We start from the raw sequence: 11,098 nt of genomic DNA, 5'->3' as shown, positions 1-11,098 counted from the left end.
CCCGTTTTCCACCCCACCCCTCTTCCCCAGCCACCCTCCCTCTTCAACTCCCTCCGGCTCGCCCAAAGGGCGACAGCTGATCGCTCTGTTGGGACAACTTCCACCCCGCCGCCCGCTGCCCCGCCGGAGCAGGGCAACTATAAAGGCTTGTCATCTTTACGTTAGCTCAGCGTAGTGGGCCGTCCAAAACGAAGGTGGTGTGGTTGGTACTCGTGGCGGTATTGCCGTTAGGTCTGGAAGCGTTTAAGTACTGCAACAACAAAACCCTGCTGTGCTTGAATCACTTTTTCTGGTTTGGTGCAGTGCGCACCGCGGGTCCGTTAGAGAAGACACTGCTGTGTTGCGGGTTTGCCTACTCTAACTCCCTCCCTCCCAAGACGCCATAGCTCCTGCGGCTCCAGCGAGTAAGCCCTGCAACACTGTACAGTGTTCGCTCTGAAGCACCCGGTAGTTACTAATTCTCCGTACAGTACATGGCGACCTCAGCTTGGTATAAGCCGCATGCTTTACTCCAGCGGCACGGAAAATATAAATAAGTTAACTCGATCAAAGTACTGGACTTCTACAACTTAGGTATTGGCCGTCAGAGCTGACTTTCAGACGAGGGGCACAAACCTTTTTTAAATGAATCTTGTCCCCCTAATTCCATTGGTTCCAATTGATTTCAATATGATTTTAACGGAATTTCAATAGGATTTCAGTATGATTTCAATAAGATTTCAGGTTATTTCACAGGCTTCACGTACCGGTGTGTATCACAGTTAACGTCCCAGTGTTGCGGATGTTCACAACCTCATGGACCGCATATGGGCCATGGCGCCATACTGGCGGAGGGATTAGGCAAGCCCTCAACACCTTGGGGTTCCCTCTAGAGGAAACCCAGTACACCTGATTTGAAGCGTCGTGTGCACCCGCCTTCAGACAAAACAGCTGGATGAGTCCGGACATTTGGCGGCGGAAACTGAACGTGTTATTTTAGTCGCGCATCACTGCGCGGCTTCATCATGCCTTCCAGCCACGCTCCCGCTCCATGGACAGGAAATTAAACGCGAAGCTCCACAAGCCCTCCCCTCCTCCTGCTGCTCTATCTGCGGAACACCATCTTCCCGTTCTCTTCTGACGTCCGCCCTGTTGTTGTTGTTGCAGATATCTGCGCCCATGTGCGCGTCGGGGTAGCGCGGGCCCGGGCTGGGGCCCACCGTGCCCATGGACCTGGACGAGCCGGAGCCCCCCGAGCCCGAGGAGGGCTGCGCCGGGGGGCGCGGGCTGGAGCCGAGGCTGGAGCCGAGGCTGAAGCTGCAGGGATGGCGGCGGCCGCGGGCGCTGGCGGGCTGCCTGGCCGGGCTGCCGCTGCTGCTGTTCCTGCTGCTGCTGCCCGGCGGCCTGGCGCGGCCCGAGGCCCTGCAGCCCCAGGTCATGCACCCCCAGCTGGTGGTGCCTGGCCAGCAGGCGGCGGGCGTCTCCGTCGACGCCGGCGACGTGTACGCGCCGCCCGCGGCCGGCGGTGAGGGCGACGCCGCCGGCGGCTCGTCGACGACCGACGGCACCCCGACGGCGGAGCCACCCCGGGTCATCCGGCGCTACACGGTCGCGTCCGTCGAGTTCGAGCGCGTCGAGACGCCCTTCCTCATCGGCCTGTGGATCTTCTGTGCCAGCCTCGCCAAGATCGGTGAGTTGATCCAATGGTAGACGTAGACACCTTCCCCGGGACTCAGTATACGACGTCTTGCGAAGTATATTTGCTTTCTGCCTGTGGCGCCTTACAGCCACTGAATAGGCAATCAGCACGCTTGCGTGTATTGCGGTACGGCCTTCGGTAGTCGTGCCTTACGGCCACTAAATAGGGAATCACCCAGAAAGTACGTCCGTCATTCGCCGTTACGCATCCTCCAAGTTAAGGCAATGCAGCTCTTATGGCGCCTGATAGGTAGGCACAATCTTGAATGCAGTGCATGCGTGTATTGCTGGGTGGCCAACCCCAAGTTTCGCAGGCGCCGAGCTTCTGTAATTTGTAGGATGATTTTGAGAGAAACGGACGTATTTTCTGAACGATCCCTAGGCAACCAACGCAGTGACATGCGTGTCGTACAGTATAACCACGACAATAGGTGAAGCGAATCAGCCAGCAACCTAGTATATATCAGGTGAGGAATTAAATTACCTAAGTCTGTGTTGCCAGTAACCGTTCGTATTAAAAAAGAAATATGTGTTTTCTTAATAATTGGCACATGCGAACGCTAACGAGCAAGTCGAGGACGTAGTGTACCGCGTGTATCTTTGAATGCGCTCTTGAGTTTTGTGGGTTTGCTTACTCCCTTCGCTCGTAAGGCGCCATGGTCCCTCCCGAACCTATTGACTATGCAATCCCGCAACACGAGATTGGCATTCCAGTACAAATTTACAGGTGTCCCAGTTTATGTGAACTTCCGAACGTCTTAACCCCCTTTGAACTTGAACTTGAAGGTGACCCGTGTGCACTCAAAGACACACTCGGTACCCCGCGGCTACCCCTCCTGCCACCGAGGAGGGTTGTTGTAGGGAAGAACTGTTAAAGACGTTATATTTCCTTGTACAGTGCTTGTCTCCTTCGACACCCCCCCCCCCGGTCGCCCCTCGCAGCAATTACAATCATCGGCGAGAAAGTATATTTACACCCTTGGGAAGGCGGGTGAACTCCAAGGCAAAGGTCACGCCACGACCAACGACCACGTGGGGCTGTGCTACGGTGCTGCGGCGCTGCGGGGGTGGGCCGCGCGGCCGCGCGTGTGCGTGTGGCGACCATAGCTCGCCGCCGCCGCCCCGCGCCAGCCGGGGCCCCGCCGGGACAAGCAGAAGCCCCTGGGAAGACAAACTGGGGGCGAGCGCAGCAAAGAGGAATAGGAACTGAGCGCCCGGCCCCGCAGCCCCGCGCCGCCCTCCGCGTCGTCGTGGCGAGCGATCGATGTCCGACGGGAACGCCTGCGTGCCCCGCGCGTCCGCCGCCCGCGGCCTCGTCGGGGCCGCCGCCGGCTGATTTCCTTATCCGCGGTCCGGCGGCGGCGGCGGCTGCTGGGCTCGGCTGACAAAGCTCGCCGCCGCGTGTCTCCCGCGAACCGATGATGTTCGCGGAAAAGTCCGGCGTCTTCCGTCGGCGCCAGCCTCCCTCTGGCGTTAGGCGAGGGGAGAGAGGCGGGCTGCCCCCTCCACGAGGGGGGAGGCCTGAAAGGTTCGGGATCGACCCCGCCCCTCCTCCCCGCCTCCCCGAGCCTGCCGGAGGGTAGCGGGACAAAGCGGGGACTATTCAGGGGCGGGGGCGAAATTGCTGCTCGGGCACAAAGCGCAAAGCAATGGATGACTTCTTGTTTCGTTCGCCCGGCAGGAAACCTCGCTCAAACTCATTTCGGCACACTGTACAGATTGTGGGTGTGACTAATTTATTACGCCAACAGCCGCAGCCACCATCAGCGAGCGAGTCCGGTGACACGGGGGACCGGGGGGGGGGGGGCATGCCTCGTCAGGACAGGATAGCCAGGAATTTAAATATTTAAGTTTGGCTGTTGCGGCGTTGCCGTACTGTACAGTGGGCGGAGAGGATAAGGGGGGGGGGGGCGTCCGCGCCGTACGCAGAGCAGAGGGTCTGCAGCGCGCCGGCGTCACCCGTCACGGCCGTCACCCCCGCCCTCCTCGGTGTCACTCGCGCGCCGCGTCGGGCCCACTCAGCCGTCCCTCCCAGGGCCCCGGCCCGCGGGCTCCCCCGGCTTTGGGCACGGCCCTGGTCCCGGCCGTGACGGGGACCGGCAGGGAGTGTGCCGGGCTGGGCCGGGGCGGGGCGGGGCGGGCCCCGGTGTTACATGTCCTCCTCGAATGGGGCCGCGGACCATCGATCTATTCCAGAACGATTCGCAGGGCATGCCGGCGGTGGCGGGCGCGGCGGCCTGGAGCCTCCCGCCCGGGGCGGGGCGGCGCAGGTTAAGCGGCGGGTGGGTACTGCAGGAGGTAGCGGCTCACCCCAGCCCCTCGCCCTTGATCCCCGCCCCCCATCCCCCATCCCACACCCCCTTTCCCTACCCCTCCTCTCCCCAGGCCGCTCAATGGAAGTGGTCCCCAAGGTGCGACTGGCGGCTTGTGTGTGGTGCTGCCCGCGGGCTTAGTTGGTCACGGCCAGCAGCGCCCTCGTCGGCCGGCGCCCGGGCGTTGTTGGCGTGTCCGGCCCAAGCCTAGGCCTGATTGCGCCGGAGGAGAGGGTGAAAGGGGGGGGGGGCGTCTGGGCTTGGTGTTGGTTCGACTCAGGTTCGACTGGGCGGGCGGGGAGGGCGCCACCCCCGCACCCTACCGCCGCCTCAGGCATCTCTTGCATCCTCTGCCCCCGCCCCCTTCCACCCGCCTTTCGGGACGCGTCGTGGAGGCAGGGCTGCTGCTTTTGCCAATGTCCTGTCCCAGTTTCGCGCTCCTTCTCTTGTTGTACTCTGCGCGGCGCTCGCTTCATCTCCGAGGGGAGGGCGGCGGCGGCGAGTGCGGGCCTTCGACGGGCGCCTTTCTCTCCCCTTCCCCCCGCTCCCACCGCGCCGCAACCAGGTGACTGCGCTGGGCCCCAATAACGACCGCCCACCCCCGCATGCCGACGAAATACCAAGGCGCACAAAAAAGACTCACGGCCTTGGCACTCTTGCGTAGAGCGACTCACGCACGCACGCACGCACGCACACCGCGCACGCGCGCAGGCGGGCGGGTGGGGCGCTATGAATAGCGGCATCTGTCAGGAGGAGTGCACGTGCACCGGGCTGCCCTGCGTGCGCGGCGCGCACAGCCCCTCTCACCTGCACTATGCACGCCCGCGCCAGACACGCCGCCGCTCTGTTTGAAGCCACGCCAGCCGGCTCTCCCCCTCCCCGCCCCCGTCCCCTTCGCGGGGTCAGATCAGCAGTCCCTCGCCCCCTCAATGAACACGTACACTCTTGACCTGCGATGACACCCCTCCCTCCCTCCCTCCCTCCCTCCCTCCCTCCCTTCTCCCCGATCCCCCGTGCGCTAGGGGGTACTCGAGCGCAGACGGCTGGGCCCGCGCGCTGGCTGACACGCGAGTGCATCCCCCTTCCCCACTCCCGCTCCCTGACCCTCACCATGATGTAGGCACCCTCCCCCCTTCCCCTTCCCGGCTATTGAAATACCGCGGCTGCTCTACCGCATCCAGTGGTGACCAGCTTGCCCGCGCGGAGGCTGGGGGAAAGGGAGGGGCGGCAGGGGCTGCAGTGACACAACCCTCCTATTTTTGTCGAGTTGGCAAGAGGTGATAACCCCACGACTGTTCTGCAGACGCGGCCGCAGCCCGCCGGGGTGGGGGTCCGCATCGCAGTCCGCGCCGCCTACAGCACATGGCGTGGTAGGCCCCTGAGGGGGGGAGGGAGGCCAACGCCCCTGTGGGTAAACGCCCATCCATCAGAGCGAAAACATTTTCCCAGGCTAGAGAAAGAAATGCTTTGCTGCCTCTGTCGCCGATGTGGGGGTGGACCCTTGCCCCTTGCCCAGATCGCGCCGACCCCTGCGCTGCCGTTCCTGTGGGCTTGATGCGATGTATTTCCGCTGCTGCTCTCGATGTTATTTTTCCCTCAGCCACGCCGCCGGTCCTCTGGGTCCTAGCCTAGTCTTCCTCGAGACGCTTGCCCGCTGACCCGCTTCTGCCCCCACCCCTCGGCCCCCACACTTTCCACCTCGCCCGGCCCCCACACTGCGTCGCACCCACACTGATCTACATTTCCCACGACCAAAAATAAAGTGAAAAAGAAATAGCTAGTCGATATTGCTACGGTGGCTGCGTCAGAGGTTTCCGATGCCGGGCCGGGCCGGCGCCTACAGGGCCTTGTACCCCCTTCGTTCCCTTCCCCCCATAATTTGGCCCCTCCTTCGCACCCCCCAGCCCAGCCCCACCCCCGCGCGCATCCAGTCTGACAGGGTAGAAAATCAATCGGCGGGTCCACTTTGTCGTGTTTCGCAGATTGCCGGCCGGCAGGGCGGGTGGAGGCCGTCCTGGCGCAGGCTGAGGCGCAGTGATTGGCGGCTTGGGGTGGGGCGTGGGGCATGGGCGAGGCGTGGGGCTTTTGGGCGGGGCGTGGGGCGAGGCCTGGGGCGGGGCGTGGGGTGTGGTGTGGGGCGCGGCTTGCCCGGCGTGGTGTGTGGTGTGACCCACAGCGTGGGGCGCGGCGTGGGGCGTGGTGCGGGGGGTGGCGTGCCCGGCGTGGGGTATGGTGTGGCGCACAGCGTGGGGCGCGGCGTGGGGCACCACTGGGGGCCCCACAGCGTGAAGGGGTGTTTGCGTATTCATAGCGCGCGCTGCCGCGGCCACCTGGTCCCGCGCGGGCTGCAGCGAGCGGTTCGCATGAGCACACACAAATTAATTTTGTGCCAATTCCACGCGTCCCGTTGTGTAGCGGCTGCTGCTGCTGCTGCTGCTGTGGCGAAGCGAGTTGGAGCCGGAGGCCTCCGCCGCCGCCGCCGGTCACTCGAGGGCGGTCGAGAGGGACCTAATGGGCTGCTCGGCGGGGTGATGGAGAGCTCATAATTGATGCTGTAAGGGGTGCTATCAAACGCCTTATGGCCCCCGCGCGCGGTGGCGGGTGGCGGGTGCCTGCCTACCGCCTGCCCCGCCCACCCAGGAGGGGCGCGCGCTGGCTTGTACTCAGTGACCGTGAACGCCCCCTCCCCTGTTCCTCCGCCCCACCTTCTGCGTCTTAGTTCCCCAGGTTTTGTTTTCAAATAAGTTTCAAGTCGATTAAACGGCCTTCAGTGTTCCGCCGTGGCCACCTCCTTCCCCCCTCTCTCCCTCCCTCATCATCGCTCTGTGGTTATTGGAGTATGGCGTCTATCTGATTAGGAGGGGCGCGTTAAGCCCCGGGCCGGACCAGATGGGGCACCAGCTGGCAACCCCCTGACAAGGCAGTGTAGAACACTACTAGCGGAGGTCATGTTTTGAGCTGTACTGAAGCTAGGGGTAGAGGTGTAATCTACGAGGTAGGTGGTATACGCAATCCCCAGAGTGGTATTCAATGTGGACATGTGAAACAGCGGACAGGTCATTTATAACCCGACAAAAAGGGCGGAAGCTTCAAATCTGTTTGGTTTTGAAATGAGAATCGGTAGTGAGCGAGGGGTACACCACTCTTAAAAGTAGGTGTACGCGATTAAAAAAGTCAAGAAAAAAGTCAAGATAAAGTCAAAAAGTCATTTGAAAAGTCAAAAAAAGTCAAAAAAAGTCAAAAAGTCAAATAAAAAGTCAAAAAAGTCAAATAAAGTCAAAAAAAGTCAATGAAAGTCAACAAAAAGTCAACATGCGAGTGCAATATCTGCCTGTAAGAGGCCAAAAAGCTACGGAACTGTGATTGTATCAGAAAGTCCTAGATCACTGTCTTTTAAAGAGGGAGAGGGGTGGGTGGTGGGTGAAGTGAGAAAAATAAAATAATCGGAATTCATGGGATTTCTTTACCAAAAAACGTAAATACTGAAAATACCTTGCTTTTCTTACTTAGGGGGTGTACTCTGATGACGAATTTTCTTCTTATTCGATTCATGCTACAAATAGTACCAAAAAGTCTTGGAAAAACCTTTTTACTAGCCCAAAAATCACAACTCTCCCTTATTTTAAAAATATAGCAGCGAAAAAATCATAAAAGTCAAATAAATTTGATCAAAAAGTCAAAAAAAAAGTCAAATAAAAGTACAAAAAAAGTCAAAAAAAGTCAAAAAGTCACGGCCCAAAAAAATCGACTAAAAGTAGGTGTACGCCCGGAATCGGAGTGATGTACCCCTCGGTAGTGAGTGATTGATTATATTGCCCGGGTATTTGCGCCGCTCGGACAGGGCCGCGCACGCGTGCCGCTGTCAGACACGAGAGGGTTCGGAGGGAAATAGGGGGAGGGGGGGGGGGGGCGTTCGTGACGGCCCCGTCCCGCCCGTCTCGTCGTCCCTTATCGTCGCAGCACCCGCGCAGCACTGCGCGTGACGGGGACGTGACGCGACGGGTGCCGCTATTGCAGTGCGCGACAAACGGGCGGCCTATCCGTCTCGTCGTTTATTCGTCCCTACAATCGCGATCGATCACCCTCATCAAATATTTGCACAGAGCTCTTTTCCGACTAAGCCTTGATTCCACTGTTTTTCATCGCCCAACGGCGGAGAGGACAGTTTTCGTTGATGTGTACTTTAGACGATTAAGAGGAAAACCATTATCGCGATCACTTTCATAATTTTTGTCATCGCCCAAATTTGGCAGTGAAGGTATTCTGTATAAATCACCTGCATTGCCAAAAACGCACTTTTTCTTTTTTCAAAAAGGAAATCTGTAATTTGATTTTGTTGTTGGTGAATAGAAATTTTTCTACAAAGTTGCGTCGGCTCCCTCTCCACGCGGCGCACCATTCGATTTTCTCTTTCACTCTGCATTTCTAGCGTCGTATAATGATAGTAAAAAATCGGCTGCCGGGGGGCGACCTTTTCGACGCCAAAACAAAAAGAACGGCAATCGCGCGCCCATTTGCGTCCCGCGACCGCTTCATTATTCCGTTTGCGCCCTTACCCCTCCTCCTCCTCCTCTCCCTTTTCCGCTCGCAGGGAATGGGGTAGGGGAAACTGCTCCCCTTGATCGTCCCTAGTGAGCCGCCCGGCAGATAGGCAAAATTTACAAATTACCCGAATTTGTTCATAAAAAGTTTCATTATTTTCCCAATTTTTCTGAAAATATCTCTCTATTCGCGCCTATGTTTGCCCGCATCCGCGTCTGCTCGCTCGGCTGGTGCGAACGAATACATAAATGCAGTATCGCGTTGGAGTGGATCGGCGGATCGGGCCGGCCCAGCTGGCCTTGCGGTTGGTGTTGGCTGCGCGGGGCGGGGGCGGTGTGGCGGGCGGTGCGGGGCGGCCGACCAGGCCCGGGCAGCACTCTCGTTCAGTTCCCGTCGACTCACTCGGGGTAATTTGCGGTCGCACTTCCCCACCTGCGCTGCGCGGGACGGGATCGCCTGCAGGACGCGTGCCCGTCGCGGTGAGGAGGCCAAGCCGCCATCGATACTCTCCATCTCCACCGCTCGGGTGGGGCGGCGGCTTACGGCGCGCCCACCAGCCGGAGGGGGACCGGAGGGGGACCGGAGGGCATGCAGCGATAATTTTACCCAGAAAGTGGACACCTCGTAGTGGGTGGGGTGGGGTGGGGGGAGGGTGCCCCTCGTCGTGTTATGCCGGCCACACCCTCCTCGTGATGCCGGCCAAGGGATCAAACTGTGTAGAGCCTTACGACCCTCTCCCCCGAAGTAGTGAGGCCGTAGTGAGTGAGGCACACTCTGATGAACACGTACGACGTACGCTCGGCTGCACTATCTGGCAAACACAAAATCTTAAAATGCAGATTCACCGTTGAAATATGTTGAACGAAAATACCACTCTTATGTAAATCCTGAAAAGCTAGCTACAATTTAATGGTTATGTTTGCCGCTCCGTCCGCGTCTAGTGTTGCGGCAATGGCGTGGGGGGCAGACGAAAAATAATGTGCGAAGGAAATCGTCGTTTGTTGCGGTTTTTGATGATGACCGTCCCGCCGGCTTGAAGGCCGCGGCGCACGCCGGTACCGGCCGGTACCCTCCTGCTGCGCCTGGCCGCCTACATCGCCGGCCTATCGCGCTGCTATTTGCGAACTGGCACCGCGCGGACTGCGGCGGGTGCTGTGCTGCTGGTGCCTTTCGGCTGGTGCCTGCCTCGGCTAGTGCCGAGCGGGGCAGTGTGGTGGCGGCGCCGGGGCACCGCGCCAAGCTAAAGTACGGTCTGCTCGAGTGTTTGCAAACAGAGCGGGCCGCGGGCCGGCCGAGTCCGCGAGGCTGAAGCTGAAGGGCGCGGCCGCGCGCTGACGGCCTCCCTGCTCCGCCCTGCCCGGCCTTGCCCGGCCCGGCCCCCGCGGGTGGCGCTGACACTGAGCACAATGAGGGCCTGCTCGCCGGCCACGCGCACGCCGGCGGCGCTGGGCTGGGCGTGACGTAAACGCGTCGATGACGAGTGAATGGGACAACAACGGGGGCGCTTTTGCACGCCCTTGTCTACGCCGGCGACCACCCTGCTGCACACTGCGGCACTGCGTCCCACACACACAGCCCCCATTCTGCCCTCGTGTAGGACAGACAAAGCAGGCAGTTGCCAATCCGGTACTGTGGGATAACGGAAAAAGAAAGAGTCTTAAACTTAAAAGTGAGAATGTACTGAAAAATCTACAGAAGTGTAGTCAGAGCAGATTAAGGTCACACCTCTTGACGAAGCGCTCGTATACAAGTTTCTATAGAAAGTACTATGCTGCCCGAACTTTCAGAGAGGCTCGGGCCCGGGACTCTGAGAGCGGTGCGAATCAGCCACCTGGTTACAGTGCGCCCAATGAATGATCCGCTCTGCTGGAGGTGGAGGGTGAAACCTATAGGTGTCTGCTGAAAATGAGGCCATGCCGATCGTGCCGATGCTGGGGACGATGAAGTCGGGGTGCATGAGATGGAACCCGATTTCTTTTCTTTTCCTGCTCCAGCCACACCTCGCCCTGCCGCCGCGTCGTGGGTCCGGTGGCTCAGCCTCAATGAGCTCTACCTCCCTCCTCCCTCTCTCCCCTCCGAGACCTTCGATCGCAGCCTCTGTCTCCTCCTCTCCGACCCTTGGCCTTTGCAAGGGCGGGCCCGGCCTCTTGTCGGGTACCTGACGGCCCGACGGTGCGCGGCATAGCCTCGGCGGCAGCGCGGCGCACCTGGCCTCGCCCCGCGGCTTATCTTCCAGTGGCACTCCTTGGGGCGGGGCGAGGCGGAGCGGGGCCAGCAGCCCTCAATGCCGAGCCACGTCCCCTGCTTTATTCCAGCCGTCAGCTCACAGCCTCCCCTTCCCGACTCCACACTGTTAAAGTCTTACGAAGAAAAATGCCAAATCCTTTGTAATACGAAGGATTTGGACGCTTCGTAAGGAGAAAATCCTTCGTAGGTACGAAGCATTTGGCATTTTGCTTCGTAAGACTTTAACTGTGCATTCTTCTCTCTCTCCCTCTCTCTCTGTAACTACCCCGCCTCCCGCCCGGCCCATACATTTCCCTCTATTCTCTCTCTATCGCCCCCCC

The 11,098-nt window shown here is 59.8% G+C and overlaps 1 protein-coding gene across 1 annotated transcript in view; it reads left to right on the top strand.

Moving 5' to 3' along the window:
* Positions 1–11,098, top strand: part of LOC113211445 (sodium/hydrogen exchanger 3) — a gene marked incomplete in the record, with an annotated part of 46,207 nt that overhangs the window by 569 nt on the left and 34,540 nt on the right. The window contains 1 exon segment of the mRNA XM_052271674.1: positions 1,147–1,669. Coding sequence (XP_052127634.1) covers positions 1,207–1,669 — 463 coding nt within the window.

This window comes from Frankliniella occidentalis, unplaced genomic scaffold, assembly GCF_000697945.3.
Source record: "Frankliniella occidentalis isolate FOCC.00 unplaced genomic scaffold, Focc_3.1 Scaffold169, whole genome shotgun sequence".
NCBI classification, from domain to species: domain Eukaryota; kingdom Metazoa; phylum Arthropoda; class Insecta; order Thysanoptera; family Thripidae; genus Frankliniella; species Frankliniella occidentalis.
The sequence above is the reverse complement of the archived record's forward strand: the minus strand, read 5'-3'. Positions and strand labels throughout refer to the sequence as shown.